At 37.6% G+C, this 18,744-nt stretch overlaps 2 protein-coding genes across 3 annotated transcripts; one reads left to right on the plus strand and one right to left on the minus strand.

Moving 5' to 3' along the window:
• Positions 1–1,054: 1,054 nt before the first annotated feature.
• On the minus strand, positions 1,055–10,887 carry LOC128743355 (augmin complex subunit dgt3). The gene is made up of 7 exons (XM_053839911.1): positions 10,815–10,887; positions 10,614–10,756; positions 10,192–10,558; positions 9,818–10,128; positions 1,558–2,118; positions 1,323–1,500; positions 1,055–1,228 (listed from the first exon to the last, which is right to left on the minus strand). The coding sequence occupies exons 1-7, from the start codon at positions 10,830–10,832 to the stop codon at positions 1,055–1,057; spliced, it is 1,752 nt and encodes a 583-aa protein (XP_053695886.1). The 5' UTR covers positions 10,833–10,887.
• A 6,577-nt stretch (positions 10,888–17,464) lies between these two features.
• Positions 17,465–18,512, plus strand: LOC128742922 (leptin receptor gene-related protein). 2 transcript variants are annotated; one of them, XR_008412273.1, is made up of 5 exons: positions 17,465–17,540; positions 17,600–17,674; positions 17,762–17,939; positions 17,999–18,219; positions 18,294–18,512. XR_008412273.1 is itself a non-coding variant. In XM_053839417.1 (4 exons), the coding sequence occupies exons 2-4, from the start codon at positions 17,607–17,609 to the stop codon at positions 18,098–18,100; spliced, it is 348 nt and encodes a 115-aa protein (XP_053695392.1). In that variant the 5' UTR covers positions 17,465–17,540; positions 17,600–17,606; the 3' UTR covers positions 18,101–18,512. The 2 variants fall into 2 exon arrangements, 1 of the variants encoding a protein (XP_053695392.1); XM_053839417.1 differs by having other exon boundaries at positions 17,999–18,512.
• Positions 18,513–18,744: the final 232 nt, after the last annotated feature.

The following is an 18,744-nucleotide window of genomic DNA, read 5'->3' on the forward strand; positions in this document are numbered from 1 at the left end:
TGGACATACCTATTAAAATCGAATATTCCGAGAGTGAAACTTTAAATTTACATAGAATTTTTTTAAATGCCATATTACAAAAGGTACACCAAAAATTAGTTTAATTGAGAAAGATTAACTAATAGTGCTGCATGCCAATTTCGTCAATCATTTTCAAAACATTTAAGCATTAAGCAACTCACATTCCAGCACTACGTGCCAACCGTCAACCATTTATTCCGCTTTCGTTGACCGTGTACTGCATAAAACATGTTTTATAAAATCAAATAAAGAGCCATTTACACACGTGTACACTCCAGCGAGCCATTATTTAAAAAATCCATCGAACAATTCCAGTTCGAAGCGTTCGCAATGGTACTCGTGGGAACCCCGGCACCCCTACCGTTCTCCTAAATGCAACCCCCGTCCCGACATTGTTGCTTGGCTTCGACGCGGTACAGGCGCTCGGTGCGAATACATTTTGCAGTAATTTCGCCAAACACCCGAGCCAAACCTCCGACTTTTGGCGGTGTTTTTGTTAAGTTTTATTTAATTAATCCCATTGGAACGGAAAATGGGTAGCAGCAGTGGGCGGAGGAATAGCTACAACATTCAGAAGCGTGCAAATCTCTCAACACTGGGTACATTTCCGAGTGTGTACGACCTATCAACGTCGGTCTGCGAGAGGACGTTTACTGGATCTGGCTCGGTACATTAACGAGCATTAAAATGCGCTTAAAATTTTAATCCTCGAAAGTGCGGTCTGCAGAGTGGCTCGTTTTGGTGCGCTCTGTCTCTCTTCCGCTCGAGTATATGCGGTGGTCTACCGGATGGGCTAACTACCTTCATCATCATCGCCATCATTCGTGCAAACGTAAGCCCACAGTTCACGGTATACACATAAATGAACGAACGCTAACGGGCTGCTAAATTAGTGAGCACTTACGTTGACAAAGGATGTCAACGGTGCATTTTAAATAGGGAAACGTTTCTTTCGTTATTGTTTGGATGTAGTTACGAATTGAATAAAAGGTTTATGTAAAAGACTAAGAAAATACAAAAATCATCACAATGATTAAAACTTCATTTCGTCGACCATAGACTTACACTTGATACCGGAAATACTTTTGTAAGCCGCCATCTGTGAGGCAGCCGCCGTAACTTCCTTGATGGCAATCGCAACCTTCTTTGGTTCGGTCAGAAACCATACCCACAAGTTTTGTTTGTAACGCCAATACTTGTCATTATTCTGTGAACAAAAAAGTTAATTGTATATCGTCGCTCCATTGAAAAAACCGAAACTTCTTATTCAATTATCAGAACGTAATTTCTTCGGTACTTACCTTCGGTTCATTGATGTTTTGTTGGTAATCAGTCTTTAGGGTTTTCAAAGCTTTCTCTATCTGAGTTATATCGAAATCCAATCGCTGTATTCGCTCCTGATACTGTTGATCGAAGAACTGTGGCCCAGTGACCGGTCCATCAAAAACATATTTTGCGAGAATTGCTTCGCTTTGATTCCTACAACACGAAAGTTAAAAACTACATGTTAACGCAAAAAATATTTATCCTGCTTACAGATTTCCCATCAAATCATTCATACTCTTGAAGTATTTTCCACTCACAACCGATTGAAGGTTTTTAAATACCCGTGATCTATAGTCCGCAAAATCTTGAATACAATTTTTTAAGCTGATTGATCGATCTGCGTTCGAGTGACTTAAGTTGAGCGATCCGAGCAAAGCCGAAAATTGTGCTACGAATTCCTCTTGTGCATCCTCGTGCGCGCTATTTTTTTCCGCTGCATTTAACGTTTCAATCCGTTTCAGACATCGTTGCGTTTCCAAGTTTAGTTCATCGCTGTTATCGAACTTATTCTTGATCCTCTCTAGATCCAGCTGCATAAACACCCACAACATTTCGGCATTGATCAAAGCGCAGGAAATAATGCCTGCCAGCTTCTTGATGTACTCTAACCGACTAACAGCACGATCTAGTTTAAGTTTAGTGTTTTCGTAGAGAATACCTTCAATGCGTTGTTCGTTTAATTGCCGCACATACATGTCCACTTCCTGCTTCATAACGTCAATACGCAGCCGGTCCTGCTCGTTTGCACAAGTCAGCTCTGTACAAATTTTCCTGTAAAAAAAGATTGTTAAAAAAAGATTTTTTCGATTGTTTGTTATCGACAGCAGGTATGTCTGAAAACGATCCAGAATATTTTATTCCCATCTAATTTTCCTGTTTAACCTATATGGGTACGAGATTGTTGTTTTGTAATGAGAAAAACATTTTTTAAGGAAGTCGAAGAAAAAGGGCAGTAGTAATTCTGTGCGCTGACGTAGAACTACAAATGTAGATACATTTCGACAATATGTGGCATTTCAGAAATGTGTAATCACAAATTTATAATTTACTGTATTGTTAACAAGTGCCTACCTTGAAATATCATTTTTATCACTTTGTTTTTTAAAGAATTTTCTTTTTTCTACGAACTCATTCGGTCTAACTTCAATGTTCAATGTGTAACTTCAATAATAAAATTAATTGAAGAGAAAGGATAGTATTACACTTTCACAAAATTGTTTACTTTCAGGACATCAACTTGGTCTAGGTTTAATCGAAACCAATAATTTTTTACCTATTTGATGAAAAGACCCTCTCACTTTTTTCTAATATCGAGGTAGTTGAATTCGCAAGTAAATAAACTTGCCGTCGCGGACCTGAGAAGCAAACTCATGCTTATATGTGATTGGTTGATGCTTTAATGCTTGACAGTGATGGATATTTAGACTTATTTCAATAGTGATTTGACAAATTTCTATTATATTTTCTATTGATTGATGCTTAGAAAATTTTTTGATCGATTTATGTAACTTCAAATTACGTAGTCGTGCTAACGTAAGAACTAGAATGACTCTTAAATGTCTTTGGACACTTTACTTTTTTGTTCTTACAAAGTATAAAAATTACCTTTTTTGCCGACCGGTTTCGGGTAAGTAGTTACCTATCTACGGGGCCGAGTCCAACCCACTCGGACTCGGCCCCGTAGATGGGTAACTACTTACCCGAAACCGGTCGGCAAAAAAGGTAATTTTTATACTTTGTAAGAACAAAAAAGTAAAGTGTCCAAAGACATTTAAGAGCGATTTATGTAAATCTCTAAAATCCATTGAAAAATGACTGAGTTGCAAAACGTAACCACTTTTCGTTACATGTTCATTTCTTGTACTTCTAATATGCGCCTGACCCGAATATAGAAACCAAAAACGTAGCTCTACATTAAAAGAAAAATGAACTCTACCAAAGTTTGATAAATATTTTGCAAACCCGTTCTCGTTCAATATTTCGTATTTATTTTGAATGAAGCAAATAGGAAAATGGTTATTTGTTGTCTTGGAAACAAAGAAAAAAAAATGATGAATCAACTAACAGTGTTCAATTTTCTTTCAAGTGTTTTATTCTAATTTTAACAATTTTTTATTCTAATAACGCATGTACTGGATCTTTAACATACTCAATGTTTTTCCCGAGATTTAATAATTCGTTTTGACGAAAATAGTATATCTCCTGCTTAAATAGGTCTTTGTATCAAATCTGTCATAGTTGCCATGCAAGATGTCTTTTCGTTTCAATGATCTCTAAAAAAAACTCCGCGCTTCAAGAGCTTCTTCAAAGTATTCTCCAATTAACAACGAACAAATTATATCTGCTCCATGTATTAGGACGTAGTGAACGAATGAATACCAGCAGTAAAGTTTAAAGCAGAAATTTATAAACATCTATTGCATATCCATACGCAAAAGTATTCAAAATAGTATCGAAAAGTATTATCAAAACTACATCTATTACCGTTATAACTAGAGCGGTAAACGCGTTTTCGAAGAACTCACAGACAAGGTTTCTGTCATTTGTGTTTCCTGACCTTTGCACTAACGTATTCATTAGAATGTTTCTTTTCTCTCCCAGAATCCTATTGGCGCTGCATTTCTTTCTTTCTAATTTTATGTTCATTACGAAGGATACAATCCAAAACTTGAATTCTGCAATGTAGTACGGAGGATCCCTACTTTAACTGATATAAGTCGTTATATCAACTGTGCAGGTAAGAATATTTCTTGTTTTCCCATCTATTGTTGTCATATTCAGATAATTTATACCTTTTAAATTATATGGCCATTCGACAAAGTAGTTTTAACAAGGTTGCGATTTGCTGATTAAAATGCTTCATTCAATAGAGTTTGCTTTGTTTCTTTAATTTGTTGGGTATAATGAAGCTTGCAGAAGTGAACTAACGATAGAGCATGTTTCGTTCAGAAAACACCTGTTGGATCTATCGACCCAAATACTCGCAACGGTAACGGAACTTTTACCATCAGCCGTATAGATGTATTAGTTCCTAATAATTCTTTCATTACTAATCGACGATTGGCATCAAGATCTAAGAGATTTCGGAGCCTGATCTTAACGCTTAATTCGGTTACACGTAAAACATCATTAGAAGAATAACCTTTTCTTTACTTCTAGGATCTCGTAATAAGACCTCAAAATATTCCCGTTATGGCTTTTCAACAAGGATCTAAATTATGAAAAAATGAACTTCAAATTTCAATAAATTCTGTTATAAGCGTAGCTCGTTCCACTGCAGTACGTTTCGTTGGTGGCAGAATCCAAGTAGTCCAAATTTTCTATCGTAATTCAGCAGATTTTCATAGGGTGCTTAAGCCATTTTGAACAGAGCGTGACACGAAGGGCCTACAGAGATTATAGATTACAGAGGCGACAAGGCACTCAAAAACCGCTAAATTTTGAATCATGACGGAAAGTTGCCTTTATTTGTGATGGTACTAAGGGGCACTATTCTGACAGTCAACCTCACCACACCTAACAACGCCCATTTGATTTGTACACTCAACCAGATCAGTGGAGTCACCTAGGTGACTCTCAGAATCGCAAATAGTGCTCTCACCTAAAAACTTTACGTGAGGTGACTGTGAGAACAGGGCCCGATTTTTTGGATCCTGTCATTTGATTTTGCCGCATTTTGCAAATGCCCAAAATATATACATTTAGTATTTTGTTTACCATTCTAGCAATTTTTCCGGAGCACTCAGTATGCAGCTTCATAGATGCTGCATATAGGAGGCCTCTTACTGAATATTTTTTTCTTAACCTTTCGTTACTCGCGCTCGCGTTACTCGCGTTACTCGTTACTTCGATTCATAGGTATGCTAAAACCTAACAGAATTCACTCGAATACTAATGCCGTTTGATGAAAAACTTATAAAACTTTTTCAATCGTTTGAAAGATCTTGGTCCGCAAATCAACTTTGCTGAAAACAGTAATTTTCTTTATTGCTGGAATCCCAAGAAATACCGAAATAAAGTTAACGGTTCACAGGCGTTGTACAAAATACAACAGCGCGAGTAATGAAGGGTTAAACTCACAGTTTTCAATCGTTAAGTTCTACTTGACGCTTCTTAAACGTAAAGATGATCGTTCAAAACCAACCCCCTGGCACATCGCTATTTTTCTTTGACTAAAATCTAAACGTCAAAAGGGCTGGGCGGGAAACCACTGCATAGAAATTCTATGGAGCGGCCATTTGGGGCCCAGCATCGAGGGGCCCATCAGTATGAGGGTCAGATGTCAAATCATATGTGAGAGTGTACTGGTGACACCGGGCTGTTCAAAACTATGAGTTGCGTTTCCTTGTTTTGCTTCTTCAAAGCAATTCTCTTTGTAATCAAATTTTACTATCAAAATGCACGAAGATCAACATAACTGGTTTTCGAAATAATATTGCAGTTTTCAATGTTGATCACCAAGTTTAAAGCCCAAATCTCTTCAAAGACTTTCTTCTGCAACCAAAACCAGTCCCCTGACCAGTGATGACAGATCTACAGATTTATTCGTAGTTCTACGGACTTAGAAATTTTCTACGAACCTACGGATCAAGTGCTCAAATTTATGAATTTTCATAAACTTTGCGGAAAAGATTGAAAATTTTATTTAGTGACAAAAAGCACGAGTACGTTACATGCAGTGAATAATCACCCGCAAAGCATAGCTTTATTCTCTCTGAGAGAAAGATGCGAAAAGAATATACTTTAAGGGGAAACCGAAAGTGGCTCAAAGATGGTTAGATAAATGGCTACCGTTCGAGGCATGTATTGTTCTGTGCCTTAAAAATGCATCTGTGTTGGCAGCGCACACTTTCGCCGCATAATCAGTGCTTCCAGTGCTGTTATAATTTCCTAAAACTTGTCATTCCATTTATCGATCCGCTATATATCAACAAGCGCTCAGCAAAACATAATTGCTGATGGAAAACTGATCATATAGATCAGTACGTGTTAATAAAACGTATAATCTGGAATTAGTTAATAGATATTTGGTTGCGCACATATTTCGTTGCACTAGCGATTTCCAAAAAACAGCACCACGGTCTCAAAGTTTTGCCAAATCAATCAGCTTTAAAACAGTTTTCAACTTTCGCCGCAACGATAAGCTTAGAGTGAAATAAACGAACGAAAAGCTGACCAGGAATCAAAAACTGGCCTTCAATGCAAACGGATTAATTAATCATCCTATTGATCCTATGCATTATTCAGTTGTTGCTGCAAATCTTAAATGAATCGGAACGTCTTGATAAAGAAAACAAACCATATTTCGGGATGTTCGCAGTCTGTGCGGTTGCCTGTGGATCAGTTGTGTTTGTTTGCATGCTCTGCTAATTGACATATATTACAAATACTAATGCAACATTCAAATAAACGTTTGGGTTTTTAACGAACACATGAGATGTATGTATAGTGTTTGTCGCTCTACAACAATCACGATACCCACTTTCGGTTTCCCCTTAAATACGCTAGATCAGTACAAACCAATCGTGTTTATGTGCATTGTCTGCAAAGCAAATAATGTCATGTTGAGAATGACATTTAAACCATTTTTAATTTGCACGTCGTGCAAACCAGCAGAGTTTAAATTAAAAAGTTTTCAGATTAAAAACGGTCAAATGAACAGGGGTTCACAGTATTTATAACGGAAATCCGTTTCCAAACCCAAAAACCCACCGCTATCAAGCGCCCTGCTGTCCCCGCTGCCTGCATAGATATATGATTGCAACTGCGTAATACAGCTACAGAGACTATTGATTACAAAGGCGCCGAGTCACTCAAAGGCCGCTAAATTTTGAACGAAAGCGGAGAGTTACCTTTTTGTTTCAAAATTTAGCGAATTTTGAGTGTCTCGGCGTCTCTGTAATTTATAGTCTCTGTAAATACACCTTATTCGCTATGACGGCGTTGCTGATATTGTTCAGGGTTTTGCGTGAGAAAAAAAAGAAAGGGAAGAATTTTTGCTTTTGTCATCACGCACACGTTGACAGTTCGGCATGAGATTTTCTGTAAGTGCGAGCAGCCTACGAAATCTTTTTCAAAGCCGTCATCGCGAATTGGCAGGCAACCATTTTTTGGGTGCCAACATCTTAGCGTGAGTAGAAATGAAATAGCACTTCGTCGCTACGTTTCACTCAACAGCCAGCAGTGTGTTTTGGGCCCGCTGTCAAATTTTGATCCCGGGACATGTCAACGTTAAAACGTCGAAACGTGTTTTTCTCCCTTCAAAATTTATAAAATTAGCCTACCTAAGTTAAGCTAAAATTCTGAATTTATAAAATTATCTAAAATTTTTAATATTTTGCTCCTAAGTTTCTTAAACGCTTCACTTCACCTCTTCTCACCCACTCCCTGGTTACGACCTGCATTAGAACATTTACGAAAGTGGAAGAATATTATTTGATTTCGGAGAGCCATCACATAGGTTTGCGCAGAAACTACGAATTAGCAATATGTTATAAGTAATTGTATTCATGTAGACTAGTGTCAGATGAATTAATAAAAATAAATCTATACCTCTAAAAATGGATTTCTGTCTGTCTGTCTGTCCCTATGTTCTTTATAGAACCGAAAACTACAGAACCGATCGGCGTGAAAATTTGCATGTAGGGGTTTTTGGGGCTAGGGAAGGTTCTCTTGATGGTAAAAGAACCCTCCTCCCACTAAGAAGGGGGGCTCCCATACAAATCTATACCTATAAAAATGGATTTCTGTCTGTCTGCCCGAATGTTCCTTATAGAATCGAAAACTACTGAACCGATCGACGTGAAAATTTGCATATAGGGGTTTTTGGGGCCAGGGAAGGTTCTTATGATGGTTTTAGACCCCTCCCCCCACTAAGAGGGGGGCTCCCATACAAATGAAACATAAATTTCTGCCTAACTCGAGAACTAATCAAGCAAATGGAACCATATTTGGCATGTGGGTGTATTTGGAGGCATGAATTTTTTCTATGATGAATTGAGACCCTTTACCTTTTTAGGAGGTGGCTCCCATACAAATGAAATACAAATTTCCTCATAACTCGAGAACTAGTCAAGCAAATTAAACCATATTTGGCATGTGGGGGGTTTTGGAGGCATGAATTTTTTTAATGATGGTTTGAGGCCTCTCACCCCTGTGGTAGGGGGATAAGGACTCTCATACAAATAAAACAGAAATTTTTGCGTAACTCAAAAACTAATCGAGCTCGAGAAAATTTAGACTCTTTCATAAAAAATTAATCAATAACTAGACCACCAAAAACTATCAATAGGAACATTTGATAATTCAGCGCGAGACTGCCACAGGCCGTGAGTGTTGCCGCCAACCTGCCGTCAGAAGCGCCGGCCTCTGCGGGCGGCAGCCCTCCGTAGAGATCACCTCTATCTAGGTTTATTTATTTTCCTAGATCTACTGACCTCTATTACTTTCCTTCAGTTGGGTCACCCCTGCGAAATGGTACTTTCTATGAAAAGATTTTCCGTGAAATGGTACATCCCGCGTAAAGTTTTTCGCGAAATGGTATTCTGCGAAACTCTATATTCCGCGTTATGGTCAACCGAGAATTGGTGTTCCGCGAAATGGTATTCGGCGAAATGGTTTGTAATGAAGGCAAATATTTAAATGCTATCCGCTTTTTTTTTTATCAGGCTAAGCAATAGGGGGAGTTGTTTTCTACTTTACTGTGAGGAAAATTTGTATGTTAAAACCCCCATGAATTCCCCAGAAACTTGCAAAACTCAAGATTGTGACAAAGGTCATCCGAGATTCACGATTTATGTACAACACAGTTTAATTTGTGGCAATACGAAGTTTGTCGGGTCAGCTAGTAAATAAATAAAAACATGCTGCATTTGTAGAAAATAGTTATTGAAATAGCTGCTGCAGTTAATCTCCTGGCACAGTTCCAAAATAAGGCGTATGCACTAGAGATGGTCGGGTAGCGGAAAATTTGCCCGAAACCCGCACCCGTACCCGTACCCGCCGGGTTCGGGTATTGAAAAAAATAATTTGCGGGTTAGGGTCGGGTACGGGTTCTTAATTTTTGTTTTTGAAACCGGGTACGCGTCGGGTCGGGTATCTCTATTGACCACATTTAACACTAAAGATAGTCGGGTACCCTTACCCGTCGGGTTGCGGTCGGGTTCGGGAATCAAAAATAATAAACTTGCGGGTTCGGGTCGGGTACGGGTATTTGATTTTTTTTCTTGATCGCGGGTACTTGCGGGTACGGGTCGGGTTCGGGTATTCAAATTTTCATACCCGACCATCTCTAGTATGCACATGCCAATTTATGTAGAAATATAGGAAATATATCCCATGAGTTACAAACCCTGGGAAAGTAACTATTCTGACAGTTAGAGAGCCCAAAATTGATAACTGCCTACATACAGTAACTTGAGCGAGCTCTCCTGCTACTCCTAAGTATCGATGTAATTGTTAAACAACTTACCTCATAGCAGATATCTTCATTGGCTGCCAGCACAAATCATGAATACGTTCCGTCATCTTCTTAAGACCATGGTATTCTTTCCTCGCATCGAGCAGCTTTAGTTCGCCCATATTAAGCCTCGCCTTTGTACTTTCCAACTGCACAATTGAATCGAAATGCTCTTGATGGTGGTCCGGCTCGTGGTCACTATCGTTCAGCTTTTTAACGGAAAAATGCCTTCGAATGTACATTTCTAGATATTTGAGAAATTGATCGCATTTAATATTAAACTGTTCGATTGGCATCTGGTAGATAAACAGAGGTGGATTTTGCTAAAAAAAATAAAAGATCTATATTAAATTCAGTACTCACATTTTTCAAAATAATATACATACATTCTGTACATAACACTGATGCATTTCAAAGATCTGCTGTTGAGTGCTTGACTGAATATCGTGAAGAAAATCAGCTTTTTCAGTGCATTCAGCAAGAACCCGTCCTTGATTGAACTCTGCGTCGATAATATTCATCTCTAAGTCAGAAAGTTCTCTGGTAAGTGATGCTTCAGTTTTCTTGGCATTCGCTACGAGACGTTCATACTGCTCTTCGATTGACACTAGCTGCTCTAGTTGTTCTTCATAAGCTTGCACATCACTTTCCTTATTCGCTATTATATTAGGATAGTCCCTTTCAAGGATTCTAAGTTCCTCTAACACCTCCACATCGGATAGCACCAACCCGTCATTTTCCAACTCGGTATACCTAGAATTCTTAACGGTAATTAACAGTTCGAATACGTATTCCATAAATTACTCACTCCCTCAGAAGGCTATCCGTAACCAAATTGTCGTCATTAACAGACTGACCGAACCAATCAAAAAATTCTTTAAACGATTCATCATGCAGAAGCCATAACCGACTAACTTCGATACCACTAATTCGTTTCAGAATATCCAAATTCTATAAAATACAATATATTTAAAATGCACTATACATGATTGGTTTTTGAAGATTTTACCTTCACTGACTCTTCCATGTTATAAAAGCAAAAGAAAGATTTCTAAAACATAAATAATTCCGTAAACCGTTTCAAAAACGTTAATAAATGTATCCCTACTATGAACAAAACTTTAAACGAACACCGCATTCAAAATCAAAAACAAATTTGCGATTTGAGTTTGATTGTTTACTTCTACTGCAGCGCCGAATAACATCTTGCGTTCGCTAGCGGAAACAAAGTACACTCTTAAATATTGCGACGATTGCAACCTATAAATTGTGTTAAAAGTACCTATAACTTGAAAATACCGTGTACCCTCGTTGGTATGACCTTCTTTAATCTGAACATTTGTCGACTAACATTTGAAAGGGGCGGATAAGCCAACTGTCAAACAGAACGAGTGAGAGTTCATTTTTCTATGCTGCTCCAGCAAAAAATAACTCTCACTCGTTCTGTTTGACAGTTGGCTTATCCGCCCCTTTCAAATGTAGGTCGACATTTTTTATCTGTACCCCGGTGGTATGAATGCGTTCACTTTAAAAACACAATTGAGGTTAAAGTTAACCGGGTAAATTGAAAAAAAAAAGCAAAAAACAATGCGTTTCCTCTTGCTCAAGAGCTTTCGCAAAATAGACTACCAAGTAATCGACAAAAAGTGTGTAAAAGGTTTTTATGTAATCCACGAGTAATCGTTCAATAGAGCACCCCTCGAGCAGTAAGTGGCAAACTAAATCTTGATGTCGCTGCCATCGCTGCTATGCAACTCCAGCACAAAGAAATATTGATAAAGGTACATGGATATTTTTTGATGCGTTTGGCAAACTATTTCTGGACGCATCTTGCGCGTATGTGAAAATGAATAGAGTAACCAAATATTCAGATTAAAAATGAACTCGCCCAATCTGAACGAGGTGTTTTTCATATTAGCGGGGGTTGAGTGTAGTCAAAATCAATAGGCGAATTCGAGCAAAACTAAGAGCTACCGTTCGCTACCTGGTTGTGATTATTGGAACTACAAAAAAAGTGCAATTCCCAAAATGCTTGCTGGCACCTATATGGAACTCGACTTTAAATGTAATATTTTATTGAATTAACAACAGTGGGAATGATGAAAATGGATAATAAAGGTGAGAAAAAGCATTACCTTTCATTTGATATATATTGTTTCTGTTTCGGGAGATTATTAGAGCTTCGCAAGTGTATTTATGTTTCCGAACTGATAGGTTATATGTTTGGTTCTTTGCGCAGATGATGCTTATCACGAAAATAAATCCGTTAGCATTTGAAAACACATTGGAAAACACTGAAGACTGAAAATAATTGGTGATTCTCTATCCAGGATATGTAAACTTTACAGCTGACTTCATGTACTTTTGTTTCATGCGGTACAAAATTAAACATTAACATTTTTCTGCCATAAAGTTAATTAATTCGAATATTTTCACTTACCTTAACGTAGATAAACAAATTTCTTCCAATATTTCGCTATCTAAATTCCTGACAATTGAAAGGGTTAATCAAAAATTGCATTTTATTTCAGCTTTTTTCAAAAATGTATGGAGCTTGACAGCGATTTTACTTTTCATCACTTTTTTTATGCAGCGCCTCCAAGCGGGCGATAGCTTGTCAAAAACGCCTATGGTATGACAAACAGTCATTTGCGGTTACATCACTAACGAGAATGACATTAGCTGGAGCTCGTTTATATAGGAGTGGGAGGGGAGCAAAAAGTGAAGGAAATGATCCGGGTGCAAATCCGGAAAAAAACAGCCACAGCGAGGCAGGGCTGTGCCGCATTCAGTGAATCTATTTTACTTTTTTAGCTGTAACACCTCAGACAAACAAAACTCAAAAATTTAATGTATGGGGGACTTATAGAGTCGATTATAATCCATAAGATTGCTGAATTATGTATTGCTAGTGTATCCAGCTTTTTACGAGCCATAATGGCGAACGTGTTCGTAATATTTGAACAGCATTTTTGACATTTCTCTAATCCAGCTTTTTACGAGCCATAATGGCGGATGTGTTCGTAATATTTAAACAAAGTTTTTGACATTTCACGTTTTTTTCCGCGCTTTCACGGTAAAACTAAAGGAATGTATGGAAAGAAAACGTGCGATGTATTAGGGAAATGTCAAAAATGCTGTTCAAATATGACGAACACGTCCGCCCTTATGGCTCGTAAAAAGCTGGATTGCTCTATCTTAAGTATTTAGGGCGCACTACCAGTTCACACTAGGCGGTGCACCCAGGTCGCACTCTGCGTGCTGCTTAAAAGTAATATCTCTTTTGAATTTCTTGGGTAATTTCCTTTGCAAATGTAAAAATAGTGTCTTTGTAGACCTAATATTTCCGCAGATAGATGCAAAAGAAAATAAGAGGATTTGACAAAAACGTCTCTTCTTTAAACTTGAGGTTATCCCTAGGGTTATCCCTAGGGTTATCCCATTAATCAAGGAGAGGTCCAACCGGCACCAAATTTTGGATTTTTACTTTCTGACCTAAAAAGAACAGTCTGGCAAAATTCTGTCCAAATGCGTGAAGGTTGATAACACTTTTAAACTTTTTCTCAATCACTTGACGTGGGATGGCCTATCCAGCTTTATACGCGCTATAATGGCGGACGCTATAAATTGTATTCGTAATATTCGAACAATCTATTTGACAACTCTGCATCCATCAAAACTGGGCACTCTTCTCATGTACGGCAGTGTTGCTCTCTTTTTTTTCGTTTACGCAAAAGGAGAGCAATAGTTTTGTTTGCATTTCGCACATTTTTGCTCTCCTTCTTTGGCATAAACGAAAAACAGAGCCACGGTAGTGTTGCAAGACAAAAGTGCCAGATTTGATGTATGCAGAGTTGTCAAAAAGATTGTTCGCATTTTACGAACACAATTTAGAGCGGCCATCATTACAGCGCGTAAAAAGCTGGATATTATAATAAAACCACAGACTAACAGACGTAACACTTCGAACAAATTTTCTAACAAAACATCGTTTCATTGACACCCCTAAAACTTGGAAAAAACACTTGCATCACCTGGTGCAGTCTTCGAGCGCTACGTAGAGTAGGTTGCTATAAATTTTGCTATGCTATAAATTTACTTGAATAATATCTGACATCAGCGCCAGCGCAGGCGAGCGGCGTTCTCGCGCAGCGACTGTTGTTTGAATCTTGGCTTAAGCGAAAATTTGAAATGATCGTTTTTATTGACGATGGAATGAGGCTTTAGTGTTACGTCTGTTAGTCTGTGATGAAACATTCCATCAAGAAGACTGGGATCTCTTTCTCGCGCCCATATAAATAACAATTCTAGATAGAATTAACAAAAGGGCGAATATCGCAAATGTAAACAAAACGGGTGAGAGTTACTTTTTGCTGGACCAGCATAGGAAAAGCAACCCTCACTCGGTTTGTATTCGCTTGCGACATTCGCCCTTTTGTTAATTCTATCTTCAATTAACAGAAGCAACAGAGCACCCCTCCCGACAAAAGTTGAAGTTGTGCGTACATGTATTGGTGGGAAAATATTTCGGCACCAACTTTTCAAAAGGGCCAATCTACAAAAAGTAAACAAATCGAGTGAGGGTTATTTTCTGCTGGACTTGCATACAAGGGGTTTCCAACAGCAATGATTACTACGCACCTTTGAAAAAAGTTACTTTTGATTACATTACTGATTGCCTCTGATTACCAGTAATCAAACTCTTGTGATTACTATAAATTAATCATGATTACCAATGATTACTTAAGACAAGCCCCTGGCAGACAACCATGTTCTCGCCGCCAACATCTCGTGTGTGCGAAAATGAGATAGCAATTCAGCACTGCGTTTCACTCAACTGCCAGCAGTCTGATTTGGGCCCGCTGTCAAATTTTGAGCCCCGCACGCTTAAAAATTTTGACCCACTTTCACGAAAAGTGGAACAGCTCAAAACATGCGTATATTTTACACACTATTTTGAGTAACTCTTACTCCTTTTATGAGTTCCACCGTAGAAGCTCATTAATGAGCAATATTTACTCATAAATGATTGCCATTTCACCCAAAACTGAGTAGTACTTACACAAATTACGACTAAATTTAACTCAGTTATGAGGTCGACCTAAACTACTCAGAATTTAGAAATTGCCATTACTCAAATTTTTGGGCTGTTCCACTTTTTGTCATAGTGAGTCGGTTTTTACTCATTTTTGAGTTGAAAGTCACTCATTTCTGAGTTAATCTTATTCATTCGCGGGTTAAATTTTTTAAGCGTGCGGACATGCTGTCGCTGACGTTTACTGCAGCTCGATATAGAGATGTCGATGGGGTGACTTAAGATTATCATTGATTACTCTACTGTTATTTTTTAACAGGTTGAATAACCAAGTAACAATTTCAGGCTGATCAAACGCTTTTATAGCTGATTTTATTCAACCTGTGGCTGATCTATGGTTTAGGTTTAGAAATGAAAACCTTTTTTCAGCTCTTAAGCGGGGTACGCTGCTGAAAAGAAAACAGCTCAAGAAAAAATCTTGCTATTTACCGAAGAAATTTTGACAACTCCAATGCAAGCAACCACCTGTCATTTTTTCTTGTGGTAATAATTGCGCCGGATATTATTCCGTACGGAAAAGTGACGTTTTAATTCACCTGCATGTAAAACTGCGCCATCTGAACGTGAAATAATATTTCTTATGAAGTGCGTACTGCTTAAGAAATCGTAAACGAAATCGATTTCTTGAGCATTTCTTGTCCTATCTTTTTACCCATTACTTTTCAGCAGCGTACCCCGCTTTAAACATCTAAATCTGGTGATTTTATCAAGCTTCAGGCTAATTAATAGCTGCTTTCGAAGCTGCAATGAAGCTTAATAGAAACTTTTTTGCACTTTTAAATAGCCAATTTGCGCAATGCTGTCAATCCTATTTTTAGAACGAGAAATAATTTTGCAATCTACTTTTCTAGTCGCTTAATCAGTGCTTTATCAACCTTTATGCAGCCAAAAAAATCTATTTTTAAATTTAAAAAAATGGAACGCGTCATTTTTATTTCGCCGTCAACGCGATATTTTTAGTTTCGGATAACTTTAATTCGTACAAGTAAGCTAGCTAATTAAAAATGCATGTCTTTTTTTCGGGAATTGAACCCGCCATCTTTTGATCCATAAGCACTCATCGTATGATCTGCCCCATTTGCATCTGCAGAAGAGACAGTGAAAATATCTTTACACCTGAAGCCTACACACTTAAAAAAAAGCACCGAATTCGGTAAAATTTTACCGAAATCTAAACAGCTGAACGTTCGGTAAAATTTTTTATGCTACCAAACGATACTAAAGATCCGTAAACGTCGATATGCACGACCGAAATTTTTACCGAACGTTCAGCTGTTTAGATTTCGGTAAAATTTACCGAACTATTTAAGTGTGTAGCCCGTCTAGCGTGAAGCAGTCGATAATATCGATAACTGACAAACTTTTGCTGTCAGCCGAATTGCAAAATTCTATGCTTTGACAGTATGTGTGCTGTGAGCCGAAAAAAAACTTGGTAGAAGTTTGTAAAGCCACTTTAACACCCTTAAGGCTGTGAACCATTTCGCGAAATTTTTAACTTTTTAGTTAAAATTTGACAGTTCGATGGTTATTTCTCCTTGAGTGGTTAAAATCAGTTCAGAATGTGAACCATTTCATATTTGACGGATTGATAGTTTTTTTTTGCTCAATGAGAGCATATAAGGTGAGGATGAAAATATTGTTTTTTCTGTCCGAGTTAAAATCGGAGGAATTTTTGATGTTCATTTGCTTTTTTGATAGATAAAATTCATCTCATTTCAATCCGGGTTGTTTGAACAAATTTGTAATGCGATAAGCATCCATACCAATGTAAAACAAATCTATCGAAAAATCAGCGAAACTTGTCGAAGCTCTCTTCCTCACCTGTGCATATCTCATTGGCTCTCAGAACTTGGTTAAAACTAACCATGCTCCCGAGCAGGGTTATTTTCGGAAAACCATCGAACTGTCAAATTTTAACCAAAAAGTTAAAAATTTCGCGAAATGGTTCACAGCCTAAGCAGACTTAAAGTAGTTGGAAGCTGTGAGCCTAATGAAAGCTTCCACTCTACATTTTAACACCTTTAAGCAGCCGTAAAACGGTTTGATATTTATGGCTGTTTAGAAGCAGATTGTTTAGCAAAAAAATCCGCTATTAAGCTTTTTTATCAGCTTTTGGGAGAGAACTGGTTTGAAAAACTTAAAGTAGCTAACACATCGCTTATTTAAACACCATTTGAGCGCTTACTTTATGCAGCTTTGATCGCCTTAAACCAACCCGTAAACAGCCATTGCTCTTGCAATTCAGCTACCGTTGTTACTTGGGTGGTGCACATATTGAGTAAAATTTTATTCATGCTTTAGTTATTTTCTAAAAGCGTGTAATGGAAAGTCCGCGAGCAACTGTCACTGTCAAAGTGTCAACGAGCAGAAAATTATTCTCCTCTCTTCAGTAAAAGCGATGATCAATGAAAAAGTTCAAAACAAACATAAAAACTAGACTGCAAAAATAAAATAATCCTTAGAAAAATGGCTGAATCATTAAAAGGTAAACAGTATTTCAAGTAGTGTGTTTTCAAAATTATATTTCGAAAAGCAATTTAATATGTAGCCCTGTTTTAACCAATTCAATTGAGCACATAACATTAAATTTTAACTTTTCTGTTTCATTGTCCTTGGATCGGAATGACTCGAAACAAAAGTGTAAGTAAATAAATTTTTGATAATGTTCATTAAATAGCAGAATCGTTTACTTTTTTTAGAATTGTTATGCTGGCTATGCTCGGCTCGATTGGAATGACGATGATCATTCTGGCTTGTGCTCTTCCGTCATACAAGTAAGATTTTATATTGATAATTGAATTAGAACTTCGTTATATGAGTCAACCGTGATCTAATGTTTCGATTTTCTTTTATCGTTGCAGAGTCTGGTGGCCCTTCTTTGTAGTACTGTTTTATCTGATCTGTCCCATCCCAACGTTAATTGCCAAACGGAACCAGTCCGACGATGAAAATTCACGGATCACCAATTCCATGTTCGCCACCATTGGAATCGTAATCAGCAGCTTTGCGCTTCCGATTGTACTGGCCCGGTCAATGGTGGTATGTATGATTTGATCTAAATATTTGTTTTCGATCTGTTTCAATTTATGTTTTATTAGATTCACTGGGGAGCCTGCTACTTGACACTGGCTGGAAATGTTATTGCCTACATTACCGTCCTCGGATATTTCTTTGGTTACGATTCCACAGATCCTTGGTAAACATTCGACGTAAATTACAGCAAGTGAAACCCAAATAGATTCTAAACTTATACTTCACCGGATCAGCCGAAACATTATTTGCAATCTTGAGTTTTCCTCATTTGTTCACCCAATGGAAAGTAAGCTTTGATACAGAAATAGTATCTCGAAAATCGGTAGAATTACTGGGAATAAAAAGTATTTATTATTTTAGAGATTACAAACCGTCATTCAGAACTTTCAAATGTTGAACAACATTTCCATTTTCATAGGATATCGATCAATAAAATGTGATTTTTATTCTACATTCAGAAATAACAAAAAAACGAAGCGCATTGCAATATGAACGAAAGTAAAAGCTCAATCGCGAGTTACCGTGATCAAATCCCTTTGTTTAATTTTATCTGGAAACGAAATATAAATATGTGTGTGCTTATTTAGTACTGCCTTTAGGTATGCACGCTTACGTCCGAACCTTCATGAAAATCGTGAATGTAGCTTGCAATTTAAACAAATTTGTAAGAAATAAACTCTATAAGTGCCCCATATATAACTTATTAAACTTTTGCTTGGCTAAGGTGGTAGGTACGATTAAATAAGTAAAATTGGTGCACAAAGTGCAGACTGTGCTGGCTATGAGCAACGTTTGCACAACATTGAATAAA

The sequence above is a fragment of the Sabethes cyaneus genome, chromosome 3, assembly GCF_943734655.1.
Source record: "Sabethes cyaneus chromosome 3, idSabCyanKW18_F2, whole genome shotgun sequence".
In the NCBI taxonomy this organism is placed as follows: domain Eukaryota; kingdom Metazoa; phylum Arthropoda; class Insecta; order Diptera; family Culicidae; genus Sabethes; species Sabethes cyaneus.

Excerpts from the sequence above, each read along its gene's own strand:
- LOC128742922 (XM_053839417.1), top strand. The coding sequence starts at position 17,607 with ATGCTGGCTATGCTCGGCTCGATTGGAATGACGATGATCATTCTGGCT. Across the intron at positions 17,675-17,761 it reads TGTGCTCTTCCGTCATACAA|AGTCTGGTGGCCCTTCTTTG; the intron begins GTAAGATTTTAT and ends TTATCGTTGCAG. Across the intron at positions 17,940-17,998 it reads TACTGGCCCGGTCAATGGTG|ATTCACTGGGGAGCCTGCTA; the intron begins GTATGTATGATT and ends ATGTTTTATTAG.
- LOC128743355 (XM_053839911.1), bottom strand. Across the intron at positions 10,559-10,613 it reads ACGGATAGCCTTCTGAGGGA|GTATACCGAGTTGGAAAATG; the intron begins GTGAGTAATTTA and ends TAAGAATTCTAG. Across the intron at positions 2,119-9,817 it reads ATGAAGATATCTGCTATGAG|GAAAATTTGTACAGAGCTGA; the intron begins GTAAGTTGTTTA and ends CTTTTTTTACAG.